The sequence below is a fragment of the Carettochelys insculpta genome, chromosome 7, assembly GCF_033958435.1.
Source record: "Carettochelys insculpta isolate YL-2023 chromosome 7, ASM3395843v1, whole genome shotgun sequence".
Taxonomy (NCBI): Eukaryota; Metazoa; Chordata; order Testudines; family Carettochelyidae; genus Carettochelys; species Carettochelys insculpta.
The window spans coordinates 63,144,400-63,158,162 of NC_134143.1; the positions used below are offsets into that span (position 1 = coordinate 63,144,400).

General features: G+C 42.9%; 1 protein-coding gene across 17 annotated transcripts in view; it reads left to right on the forward strand.

Annotated features, from left to right (window-relative positions):
- The window catches only part of ABLIM1 (actin binding LIM protein 1), a 299,900-nt gene that overhangs the window by 272,693 nt on the left and 13,444 nt on the right, over window positions 1-13,763 (forward strand). For 8 of the 17 annotated variants that reach the window (XM_074999086.1, XM_074999099.1, XM_074999089.1 and 5 more), the window contains 6 exons: window positions 1,639-1,686; window positions 5,228-5,374; window positions 8,357-8,451; window positions 8,595-8,700; window positions 10,868-10,932; window positions 11,229-11,289. In XM_074999086.1, coding sequence (XP_074855187.1) covers window positions 1,639-1,686; window positions 5,228-5,374; window positions 8,357-8,451; window positions 8,595-8,700; window positions 10,868-10,932; window positions 11,229-11,289 — 522 coding nt within the window. The remainder of the gene's footprint in view (window positions 1-1,638; window positions 1,687-5,227; window positions 5,375-8,356; window positions 8,452-8,594; window positions 8,701-10,867; window positions 10,933-11,228; window positions 11,290-13,763) is intronic. The other 9 variants (XM_074999090.1, XM_074999097.1, XM_074999088.1 and 6 more) reach the window with 4 other exon arrangements.

Below are 13,763 nucleotides of genomic sequence, written 5' to 3' on the forward strand. Positions count from 1 at the left end.
CGATCCCAGATACGCAATTCTAGCCATGCCATTAGCGTAGCTAGAATTCATGTATCGTGATCGACTTTGTACACTGGTGTAGGTCAGGGCAATCCAGGCTCACGCCAATGTACCTTACTTCACACAGCAGTGTGGAGTACCAGGATCGACAGCCAAGCACAGAGAGATCGGTTTTGCCACATCAATCATGGTGTGTCTAATTAACTCTTTTCTGTACAATCACATGATTTCCCATAGAAGGGTGTATAATGTCAGTGTGCCCTGTTCCACAAGGGACAGGCCATTCAAAGTCAAATTTACAACTTTTCAACTGAGGAAAAATGCCCTGTTCTTGTATTTAGGTGGAATGAGGGAGTGTCCTTGTATACTGCTTTGCAGTGTAGGCAGATGGGAATCTATTACATGATTTAAATACCCTTGTAGCATTTATAAGCTTTTATTATTCAAGCAAAGACAGTGGCCCACTAGCATGAACAAAAAATGTCTCTGTGTTCTGAATTTGCTAGTTTAGTCAGTAATAATAGGGCATTGTCAGACAGGATTAACCTTAATTTTCATAATTTCTAAGGTTTCTTTCCTTGATACCAAAGGTAAAGCTGTTTCTCTCTAGAACTTTCGTTGGCCCTGTTATAGGCATTGTATGCTTCTCAACATTTTCTATGACATTTAGCCTAATGTAACCAGAATATATTTCTATGCACTAGCAAATGATTCTTTGCAAGGCCAGTTTTCAGTCCCTGGTAGCGCCCATTAGGCAAATGGAATTCTGATGTTTGGTTTTGCAGCACAGCACTAACTTTGGATCACCTTGCCTGTTGTTTTTGTGAAGAATGTGTGTGTTTTATTTAGAATGAACCTTTGCCTGTTTGTAAATCAGCAGCATCTGTTTAAAAAAATGCCCAGTTCTTGAAGAGGTTGCCATAGAAATACTGTGGAAGGGTTCTGGGGGCAGCAGTTAAAATTTAATGTATAAGGATAATGTTCTGTACAATGTGTGTTGCATAGAAATGCTTTTTTTTTTAATCTATCCATGTTGTGTTTTGGTCGTAGTACAATACTAGTTAACATTGCATGGAGCATCCCTCTGGCCCAGGGCAGTGTAAAATAGTTGGCTGTTCTTCAATATGGCCTACTAGACTGCATGTTCAGTAGGTTTTAACGTGAATTGTAGGTTCACTGCATTGCTTTACACTCAGTCCAACTTGTTGGTTGGAAGGGAAATTTAGCTGATATTGCTGAAGCACAATTTTCCAGACAGTTGTCATTGGGGTTGCTGTCCCCAGATTGCCTACATATTCACCATCAAAATATCTCCTTTGCTTGCATTTCCTCTGTAACCTTTATGCTACCAATAAACTATTATATATTTAGAACGAATGGGTCATGACTTACATGCAACAATGTTTGCAAATAAATGCCAAAGGAGTTCATACCACTTGTTCTGTGACTTTTCACTTGTTCTAGTATTTTCTTGAGTAATCCAACTATATGTAATGCTAGCATTAGCTTTTTGGCTTCTTCTTGTGCTAAGTCCTTGGTTTATTGTGTCTCTTGGTTTGGTGTTGGATTATTTGTTTCTTTTTATTCATAACTGAAGTATTTCACATACTTACACATTTCTGCTTTTTAATTCCACAGATCAAGGCACCAACATTTACAGGAAACCCCCCATCTATAAACAACATGGTAAACCCTCTTTCCTCTCTGTATTTTCTAAGGAAGTCCAGCTAATGAAACATTTGTACAGCATAACATAAAACACTCGGGCTATGTCTGCACTTGCCCCGAACTTTGAAGGAGACATGATAATCAGGACAATGGGAGATTATTAATGAAGTGCTGCGATAAATATGCAGCACTTCATTAGGCTAATTCTCCCCCGTGGCAACTTTGAAGTGTTAGCAGCCTTTCATTAGTAATCTCCCATCAGCCTGCGTATCATGCCCCATTCAAAGTTTGAGGCAAGTAGCAGTGTTTCATATGCACATTGCAAATTGGAAATATTAGTCTAAAATAGCTTTTATTGGGTCAGTTGCGAAGTAGACAGAATGAGTGGAATCTTGGCCCCAGGTGAAGTGATAACCAAACCTCCTGTTGATTGGTATGGGACCAGGATGTCACCTTGTGAATTTTAACATGATTTAGGTACTGTATCTATCCCTCATGGTTTTGAGTTTATTTTTCCAGAGTGCAGGAGTTCATCATGGCAAAACTGATTTTTTTCAGTGGGAGGGTCTCAGCATATGTCGTATTGACCTATGTTTCAGGCAAATAAAGTACAACACTTTGCTTCCACCATAAAGATGGAGATTTTTATTGGGAGAGCAGTGGTCCGAATGCAAATTTGCTTGAAGTGCTAAGAACAAGTAGAGTTTTTGAAGGTCTTGTGGGCAGTCTCTCTCTGCGGAGAATGATTTGACTGTCAAAGCCAGTGGAACAGCTTGGATAGCAAAGCCCATTTGTTTTTTTCCAAATATTCAGTTTCGTTGCTACTTTAAACCTCTTTCCAAGCTGTCCATTGTTTTAGCATTCCCCATGATAACAATAATGATGGGAGCAGCCCACTGATTTGCCACTGCCTGATGATGTGAAAAATGGTCCCTGTTATTACTGAATTAATTCACTCTTGCCTTCTGTTATGAATATAGAGTGTTCAACAGGAAAAGGCTTATTTCTGTTGGTGAAGCACATGTGACTATACTTCCTGAGGGAATTGCATTTGCCTTTAGAGACCCTACACCAACCAGTCTGATGTCTTTGTAGGATTAGATAGCAGATGGACAGAATCATAAGTTTTAGACGAGTAGCTAATAGAGAGCAGCTGAGCTCACAAAGAAAAAATATGGATCTCTAGGTTAGAAACCAAAGTCTCAGAGAAAGACATTTGAGTTTTAGAGAGACTCTTTTTTAAATATCTATATGTATATTTTAAGCCATTTTCTCATTTAATTTTTATTAATGTTGTTTTGGATTTTTTTATGTTTTAATACGTCTTCTCACCCTCCCATTAACATGTGACTGTTTAACCACTGACCTCACCAATTCTAATGCGTAAGTACTGTTCGAAGTCATGCTTTTGTTATCCCCTGACCAGCTTCCCCAGATGTCTCTGTATGTGTTTGCATAGAAGCTCCCATACCTGAAAATTGCCAGCATTCTCAGTACACACTAAGGCAGATGATTTCAAAGTGGCCTAAAGAATTTGCATGTGCATTTTTCATTAATTTTAATTGGAATAAGGACAGCCTAATTCCTTCATGTTGCTTTGACAATCTCAAACTAAAGCCATTACATGTTAAAATGTAATGAATCAGTTATATCTGCTTCAGCTTCCTAGTGGCTTGTAGCAGACCTCTTTCAGTAAAATAAGTGCAGGAATCATCCTCTAATTCAGTAACAAAGAGGAAGCCATGCTAGTCTATGCACTATCAAAACAAAAAGCAGTCAAGTAGCACTTTAAAGACTAGCAAAATGGTTTATTAGGTGAGCTTTCGTGGGACAGACCCACTTCTTCAGACCATAGCCAGACCAGAACAGACTCAATATTTAAGACACAGAGAACCAAAAACAGTAAGCAAGGAGGACAAATCAGAAAAAGATAATCAAGGTGAGCAAATCAGAGAGTGGAGGGGTGGGGGGGAAGGTCAAATGCTACTTGACTGCTCTAATTCAGTGTTTCCCACATGGTGTTCCCTGGAACCCCAGGGTTCCACAAAGTGAAAATAAGGGTTCCACAAGAAAATCCCTCTGCAGCTCCCTGCTCTACAGCTGCTGAAACAGTGGAACTAAATTTAAATAGTTTAACAGCTGGCAGGGCAGCAGGAGAGATCTGGCCATTAAACCAACTGAATTTAGTTCCATTATTTCAGGAGTGGCAGGGCAGAGAGCCACAGAGAGTCCCTTACTTGCCCCACTACCTGAGCTGCCACACCCCTCCTCTGGGTATAGCTCAGCTCACCCCTGCCAGTGGAACAGGTCCATGCCAGCCTTCCTTCCACTAGGCACACGTCACCGCCCGGCATAGGCTCCCCAGCCAGTGCCACTGATGGGTTATTCCCAAGGACAGGTTTGGAGATGACAAGGGTTAAGCCTGGGGATGGAGGACCAGGTTTGGGGCTGAGAGGGGTTTAAACCTGGGGATGGGGGTCAAGTTTGTGGGATGAGGGGGTTAAGCTTGGGGATGGGGGAGTGGGTTTGTGGGATGGGGGGCAAAGCTTGAGGATAGGGGGCGGATTTGGAGGCTGAGGGCTCAGGTGGGTAAAGCCTGGAGGTGGGAGGCGGGTTTGGGGGCTGTGGGAGGTAGAGCCTAGGCACGGAGTTCCACAAAATTCTTTCAAGTTTAAAAGGTTTCTGTGGCCAAATGAAATTGGGAAACACCATTTTAATTCGATGCTCAAAATAACAGAGGATGATATTTTGCATTTTAAGAAGTAACAAGGATGTTTTTAATACAAAGTAAACCACTAGGTATTTTTTCTTTTGTCAACAGACAAAAATCATATTGCACATTCCGCATTACAGTGTTTGTCAAAGTGGGCTGCAGGCTGAAAGCGACTCATGGGCCTATGCCGTTTTGTTACATAAAGGGTCTATAACCATGGAGCCTCATGGCCCCCAGTGGCCCAGTTCACCACTTCCAGCCAAGGGGAACCCCAGAAGCATCAGCCTAGGCCACGCTGCTTCCTGTGGTTCCCACTGGCTGGAAACAAAGCCAGTGGGAGCTGTGATGTTCTGTGGCTACGGACCCTTTAGTTAAAAGAAACAGTGCAGCTTTCCCAATGTCAGCCTGCAGTCCACTTTGAGAAACACTGCTGCATTATATGCATTTGGCCCAGATCTGAATTTTCAATTTGTGCCAAACTACTGAGATAATACTCTGGAATTCCTAATGAGTATTTTTTTAAATATAATACACTGGTAAATTTCAGGTCTGAAAACTGTAGCTCCCTGCCCAATTGATCTGAACAGAATTTAGTATTTATTACTAAACTGAAGCTCGCTGTGAAATCCTGTATTTTGTGCTGTAGGGAGAGCATGGATTTGAGTCTAAGACATGGACAAGGAGAAAAATTTAATTTATTGCTAACTGGAAGTAGGAGGCCAAAAGATCCGTGCAAACACTTTTAGTAACTGAACTTCTATAGAGTACAAAATAGTAATGAAGTAAGGAAAACCATGACACTGATGTAGGCTATAACATAGCTAAGTTCCCCTGATTGCCATCTAGATGCAGCTGCTTTGGCAGCACAGACCAAGTCCTCCGAGGATATCATCAAGTCCTCCAAGTTCCCAGCAGCCCATGCTCCAGCACCCAACGAGATACCAAAGATTGAGACGGACCACTGGCCAGGTCCTCCCTCACTTGCGGCTGTAGGTATGCAAAAAAACAATGAACTAAGTGACATGGATTACAAGGTACATATAAATAAATTAAACTAATAGTGAAACTGTAAGCTCTCGAGGACAGGAGCTGTGTCTACTGCTGTTTGCTCACCTCATAGCACAAAGAAGCCTTGAATCTGATTGGGGCCTCTGGGCACTCCTGTGCTATAAACAATAACAAGGAGAACAGGTCTCATTAAACAGCTTGGGACTGTTAATGTAGAGGTAAACCCACAGAAGAGATAAGTTCCGTGCAATTGGTTATGGATGGTGCAGTGTCTTGATTGCACCATAGAAACCTGACCTCTTTCAGTTATTATTTATTTTGCTTTCTAGTTCTGTGTTAACAGTAAATATACCTGTGAAGAATGTCATTTCTCGGGCCATGGAGCTTTTTCTGTGGCAATGATGAAAGCAATATGATGGAACAGTCATTGCGTAGATACCTTCTGAATGAGACCATGGTAAAGGATGTGTTCCTCATCTACATCATACCCACAGAAAGTATATCGTTCTCTTTCATGTTGTTACATTGCAGATGTCTCATTCATTGTGTTTTCTTTGACCCACATACACAATCTTTTTTTTTTTTTTTTTTTTTTTTTTTAATTTATCTCCTCCTTTGTGCCTGTGATTCCCAACCAGGAGGGATTCTAGACAGTTAACTTAAACATTACTTCTTCAGAGTTGCACAAAGCAAACTCCTTAGGGTGGTTGTTTCAGTTTTGGGTGAAGAGTTTGACACTGAAGTGTTGTACGCTCTATGTAATCATTTATATAACTGTAACAATGGTTAGGAATTCAGGGGTGTGAGATGAGGCACATATTAGGAATGGCTAGTGCAGAGGGAATCAATTCACTAGAAATATCGGTTGCATACAAACTGAAACCTCACAGCCTGTAACATCAAAAGGATAATTCCTAGATGTTTTAATCTTTCATTTTAACACCAGTGAGAACTATCAACACAGCGTGTTATGTGTGGTGAGTCTTGCTGCCCACTTAGGCCATCACCTCCGCCCAGTCACTACCCACATGCCAACAGAGTGAATCTTGATTGTTTTCAGTCTTGCCAATTAATATGTAAATGCTCCACTTACAGCAGAATACAGAATCCTCCTGACTGCGTCAGGGCCCATAAAATTTCCCCACAGTCATGTTTAGTTTCTCAGGCAAAATAAAGCAACCTGAGAGCCAATGTGTGACATGATTGTACAGTGGGGTCACAACATTCGTGAGGATTCAGTGTTGAGTACCTTCGCGAATGTTGAATTTCGCAGCCATCTGGACACACCGCACAGGTGGCTGGGACACCTCACGGTGGCTCCAGAAGCGCTGCCTGGGCGGCTACGGTGCCTCGTGCCGCTCAGCGTCAGTAGCAGCGCTGTGCAGTGGCAATAGGAGCGCTGCACAGGCAGCTACAGTGCGGGGGGCAACGAGCCGCTCCCAAATAATTGAATTTGCAAATGTTAAATTCGCGAATGTTGCGACCTTGCTGTGTTTAAAAGAGAAATAACCTCGAGTCTGTGTCTCAGGCCACGTACCCATTACACAGAAGATCGACTCGATCTTCTGGGGTTTGATTTCACAGGCCCAGTGGAGATGTGTGAAATGGACCTCTCAGAGGTCAGCAGCTGACCCCTGTACTGCTCGCTATCACAAAGAGTAAGGGTGGTTGATGGGAAAAACTCTCCTGTCGACCTTCCTTAGTGAGGATGGCCAGGTTAGTTGATTGCAGATAAGTCAATTCTAGCTACACAATTGCTGTAGCTAGAATTAGATATCTGCAGTTGACTTACCTGCCTAGTGTAGACCAAACCTAAGCTGGTTGCCTGATTTACTGACTCCAATGTTTTCTATACAGAGCTAAACTGGACCCAACAATTAAGAAATAAAAATGAGCATTCCTACCATTCTGTGGAAAGCTCTACAGAAAGACTGAGTAAAATGACTTGTTTAGCAAACCTATCTCAACCTCCACACTAGTACCATTTACAGTTTCCTGTATGGTATTGTGTTAAATTTAAACATCCTAATAGTTCAATTGCAAGGTTTGGATGTTACTCAAAACTTCCACTTGGTTATAATGGGAGCTTTAGCTGAGCTAGGACTGGTTGGAAATGAGTCCTATTCAGGATTTGTCCCACGGGGAGACCAGTGCTGTTGTTTAAACTGCCTGTAGCCATGTTATTCAGCCTGTTCAGTACTACGTTTTAAAAAAAAAAGCATTAAACCTTCTTCTCATTTGCAATATGGCTGCTCCACTTTGGTCATCTGAATTAGCCACAAAGTGGATCGAATTTAGTTTATACCTACACTGGGATCCCTCCATTCTGTTAGCGTGCTCTAAAGTGGTCTTAGTGCAAATGAGAATCAGACCCATTGTTCTTAACCACTGGTACATGTACATGTGTATGTACAAGAGCTATTAATGCCAGGCCCCTGTGCCTGGTGGTTTAGGCTTCCCTTCTCTGTTGCACTGATTGCAAACCTCTGTGCTAGGTTCTGGTACACAACTGCTGCTCATCTTTAATGCACCGGTGAATTTTCTAACCATGTGTGAATCTTGGACTACTCCAAAACCTGTTTGCAGGGGTGAAACTGGGACTTCCAGCAGTTCCAGCATCAATGCTGTGTAAGTGGGTTTTGAAATAGCCCAAAGTCACTTATGGTTCGAGCATGTGCATATGTGATGAGGAAGAAACAGTTTAGGATCTAGTGTTCTGCTTAATTTCACTCCTCAATGTGGATAGAATCAGACCAGCAGGGTACTGGCAGTGGTTGGACTTGCTCAGTGTTTGTTTGGTATGGATTAAGGATGGATTTTGAAAAGGCTTTAGCATCTACTAGCAATCTTTGGCATGTGTTTTTATTCAGCAAACCAGGTTAGGTCATACTATATAGTAGTCCTTAAGTCTGTGGTATAGTGGGACTGACCTGAGAAAGCTCTCTTTGTACCATGGTTTTATGGAAGCAGGAGCTGACATGAGACGCAGATCAAGTGGCCGAGAAGATGAAGATGAAGAGCTCCAGAGACGTCGGCAGCTGCAGGAGGAGCAGCTCATGAAGGTTGTTATAGCCTTATCTTAATCTTCAAAACCCTCCACTGTGCACCCTGGACAGACTTCACAAGTGATTTCAACTGTTTTAGTAAACCACCCCAGTGCTGAATTTTGCTCATATGAATGTATGTTTTCTCTCCCTGTTCATAGCTGAACTCAGGTCTGGGGCAATTGATATTAAAAGAAGAAATGGAAAAGGAGACTCGCGATAGGCCACCTCTTTCAGCCAGTCGTTACGACTCTCCCATTAATTCATGTAAGCAGAAGAGGTGAAAACTCTCTCTCAGCGGTCCATGGATGCAAGTTTTGTGTGTGGACTTGCATGCTGGGCATTCACTCCTGAGAGTCTTGGTCTATATTTGTTGGGTTTAAGCTAGAAATAATAATAAACTGAGGATTTTAGCAGGAACTTCTTGGAGGGGTGACTCCTTATCTACAAAATGTGTGATGTAAAGTTTGGCCTTGGTGACTGCACTGTGGACCCTTAAGCTAGTGGACAGGCTAATTAAATTACAACAGACTAAACACACCTTGCCTAAACTTGAGCTTCACATAACCTTATAACCTTTCCCACAGGGGAAGAGGAAATCAGTTATGCCTTAGAGAGCAGAGCAGCACATTCCAGAGTGCTCGATCCTCCCAGTTCACTTTCTGTCTGTCTAAGCTAGCGTTTCAGTCGGCTGCATTGCATTCCAAAGAAAATGCAAAAAGTATCAGCTGTGCTTAACTGTTTGCTTACAGGGAGGTTGCCAAGAGTTTGGCCTTTTGTGTAAATATTTTTAATATTTTTTGTATGCCTGGTACACCTATGTGCCCTTCCCAGAGCCCCAAGGATTATTTCTCACATGTTACTTCATTCTCCTTGCCCTCAGGCTTTGCATCACAAGTCTGCTCCAAGCCAAGAAAGGTCAAGAGCAGCTCCCTGTGGGACAGGTCATTGCCACTTCGCCGGAATCCTAGGCGAGGGCTACACTGCAAAATAAGAGTCTCCGTTTTTCCTCATTATCTGAGTAGGCTGTCGCTACTGCACTGCCAGTCCCTATTGGTCAGGGAGGGAAGGATCAGGCGAGGCCTTGGGTCTCTCTTGTGACGTTCATCGTCACAGGGCTGGGGTCTGTCTGGTAGTATCAGAAGTCACAAAGATGAGTAAATGCACTGACTAGGGAGTCACCTTCATGGAAGCCTTTCTGTGCCCCTTTGTCTTGTTACATAGTCATTGCTAATCTGCAACTCTTCTGTCTTGTGTGTGAGATTTGTAGATTGCTGGTCAGACAGATTGGTGCCTTCATGGATGTCCCTTGTCCTTTGTACACTCTCCTATTTTTTAAATGTCTCCTCAAACTGGAGACCACAAGGGCAACATTTCTAGCTGAAGCAGCTTGTCTGCGGAACTAGAGAGGGGTGCTAACTGTGGGGAAGAGAGAAAAAAAATCCTGTCATGGAAAATGAATTACATTTTTGGCCCCAGAGATGCTGTTTTAGGATCATATATATGATTTCCTGCTTTAAATTGAAAGCCAGAGAACTACTATCATGCTCTACACTTTATGGCATCAGCTGAGACCTTAAGCAGATGATCCACAATACCACAGGAGAGCCAATTTCCTTGCTAATTTTAATTAAATCAGAAGCCAGAACCCATATCTGGTCACGCAACATTTCTTAGTACAGTTGGAATAAGCGTTGGAACTAGATGTGTAACCAGTGCAAAGGTCCAAACTGCTTGAGGTTCCACCATTACTGCTTGCTCTGATCTTGCTCCCGATGAAGTAATGTGGCTGTGTAGCTATTTGGCTCTCTTACCCTTACTTTTGGTGTTTGCTTTCCAAAGTCTGCCCTGTTTCTCACTCTTCATTGCACTGTGACCCCTTTCTGATAGCAAAAATTACGACATGGCCCAATGTTCCCTGTAAGCTGAGCGTTTAGGTGACCATCTAGGAGAGAGTCAGGTGCTGCCCAGCTGATTAATCGAGCAGCCACAGCCAGCAGCTTGTGTTTCTACTGCTAGTGCCTATCTGCACATGCCTTGGTGCACAACAAAATTTATTCCGCCCATGGATGCAAAAAATTAGAGGGAACATTGATATGACCCCAGGATGGGAGACGAAGCTTGTGTGGGTGGGCCAAAGCCAGAGCACTGCTCCCCTGGGAGGAGTGCCAAAGCTCAAGGGTTCATCTCTGGCCAGGGGAGCTGTAACTTGAGCCCCACTACTCAGGGCAGAAGTCCTTGGGCTTCAGCTCCAGGTGTTGGGGCTCAGAAGACTGTGGCTTCACCCCTAGACCCCAGCAAATATAATGGCGTCTCAACCTTCTTTGGGGCCTAGATTCACTGTTTGAGAACAACTTCCCCACATGTTCTGACTGGGAGTTTTCAGTGGATTTTTGGTGTTTTCATAAAAAACTTTTCTCTCCTTCCTGTTCAGCCTCACATGCCTTGGCGTCCAAAACCTCCTCCCTCCCTGGCTATGGAAGAAATGGACTGCACAGGGTAAGATGGCTGTGAGGTGAAGCAGCTGATGGTGGAGTTAATGCGGAGTATTTATTTTTCTGTTGATGCCATCGGGTTTCTAAATTGGGATCGATCTTGCTTTGAAAACTAAGATCAGGAAAACAAAAGTCGCCTGCTATAGAAAGCCCTGCTGCTCCCCATTGACTAGATTCTGCCAAAAATTTGTGCAATGCAGCAAGACCTGAGAGCTTAAGTGCTTGCTATGAGAAAGACCCGCACAATCATGCATATGTGAACTGTGCATTTACCTGTCCATCTGTTCCTTCCTGTTACAGCCGGTGTCTACAGACTTTGGTCAGTACAATAGTTACGGGGACGTGAGCGGCGGTGTTCGAGGTAAGGCTGAATTGGGCTCTTTCATCTTGTTTTGCTTTGGTTACTGAGTGAACTGTGACACTCGTTTTGGTTTCTGCATTTCCTTTTTAAGATAGTAAATGTGGTTGAGCTTCTGTCTGCATCTCTATTTTTACCCCTGTCTCATAAGCTCCATAGTCAACTTAAAATACGCAGACATTTGTCAGCTTTATTTTTCTAAACTCCTTTATGGGTTGGGTTCTCATTTACAGTAGGGCTTTGCTCTGGCATTGCAAAGACATGCTGGTGTAAATAGGAACCAAACCGTATGTATTTATTCAGGCATATGCACCAAGTTCTCTTTTGCTGTATTAGAGAACTGCAACCATAGAAACCATAGTCTATACCCATGCGCTACAAGGTAAGGAGACAGGGAGTGCTAAATTCTAATCCCAGCTCTGCCATGGCCTTGCTGCGTGACTTTGGGCTAGACGTGTGGTGGGTGTTTCTGTTGTGAGAAATGTGCCCCATAAAAACAACAAAATGCTTTTAAAAAGCACAGCCTGAGGCTGCTCAGAGGTGGGGTTCTGTTTCCCAGTTCACAAATGAGTCTGGGGCTGCATTGGCCAACATGTCCATGTTTCAGGTTCATTCTGAAAGCTCAGGCACATCAAGGTTTTGGGTCTGGTTCCCATATCTATTGTGCTGGTAGAAATCAGGAGTAACTCCCTTCACAACATGACTGGCTATGCACAAGAGGGAAACTGGAAATGGACCCTTTGTATACATCACTTGCAGTTACAGAAGTTTGTCACAAGTTGCGCTGACTATGACATGAAGGTGCCATGGCATAAAGTGACACAAGACACCACAGGGAACTTAATCATCTCCACAGCTTTGTCCTTTTAAAACCTTTTCTAGCTTCACCTTTTGAGGGCCAGCCCAGTTGCTTTGGAGATAGTACTGCCAGTGTAAGTCCCCTGCTCTGCAAACTGGCAGCCTTCAGGAGAACCACAGAGACAGCGGTAACATGAAATGTCTCTTCTTGAAGTAGCATTTTGGGGCCATGAAGGCCTTTCCAGCCAGGGAGTGTTGCTAGAGCATGGGGAAGGAGAAGGAAATGTGTCCTGCATTCAGCTTTTCGCCTATGAATCAGGCCCTTTTTGTACTGTAAATGAGCACATGAAAAAAAAGTTAGCTTTAAAACAAAGTATGCGTTCCCATGAATCATATTTACTAGAGGGTTAGTAATGATATAAGCGTGACTGCTCAGTCTGCTGATGGAAAAGCCTACAGGATGTAAACCAACCAGCTTCTCTGGGCCACGTCTGTATTAAACAGTACAGTACCTACGTGGGTTTTCTTCTCTCTGCCTTATGTTGTAACTTGTGATACACATCAGAACAGGGACAACTGGTACTTTTTTGGTATTTGCCATTCTACCAAATATAGAGACAATCCTCAGATACCAAAAAACCAAGTGGCGAGTTCTGTGTTTGCTAAAAGCTTAGGGACTGTTCAGGTGTGTGTTACATATATCAATAAGCCTGTGCTGCTCCAGATATGATTATACAGTCTCTCTCAAAATGGATCTAGCCCAAGATGACAAGTAGCCTGGCACATCTGAGTTAGTTTGTTTAAACCTCTCCTCAGCTCCAAGAACGTGGCTTATGTTGTATGTTCAGCTATACTCTCCAAGTGAGGGGACTCTGCCCAATGTCCAGCGTAACAGCCTGCAGCAGACTAGCTATGTACTGCATGTATGTTTTGTGTCCCACACGCAGAGAATATGAACTTACGAACTCTCATTCTAGCAGAGCGGGGCTCTGGCTAAGGTTAGTTAAGATTTCTGGATTCTGTTCCCAGTTCTGCTATCTTCTTGTGTGGATTTGGACTTTCCGTAGGCATGCCTATCATGTTCCGTGCTGTTATTTAGCTGTAATTTACCCCTAAATGTCTTATAAGAGCCCAGTAAGCAGTGGAAGTGTTGATAATGTGCTGGACAATATTGACCGTCCATGATCCAGCAAATTCTCTTGTTTGACACCAGTTCTCAAGGGTGCTGGACTAGAGAGGCTCAACCTGTACTTATTTAAGTTATGTGTAGGATGTTGCACAGTTTTAATTAAGCCAATTTGCAAACCAGTGTCATTAAATTGGGGCTGTCTTCTCATTTGGATATGGCCTTACATTCTAATCCCTTCTCCCTTAAATCTCTTCCTTGACTTCAGTAGAAATTTGATACAGCCTTTGGATATAGGTCAATCAAAAATATCTGGCATATCCCAAACAACATCAGTGCATCAAGTTACAATGCTCTAGATTCACTAAGACAGAGAGACAGTGATCTCTTTCATGCTTAATTATAAAACAAGCTGAGATGAGTTACTGAAGCTAATACACTGTTTTTGGAATTGATCGTAACTATCTTCCAATATCTCTGAAGAGCATCAGTAGTATCAAAGTGGAGAACAGCAAGCTGATGTTTGCTGGAGGCTAGAAACTGATCTGATTTT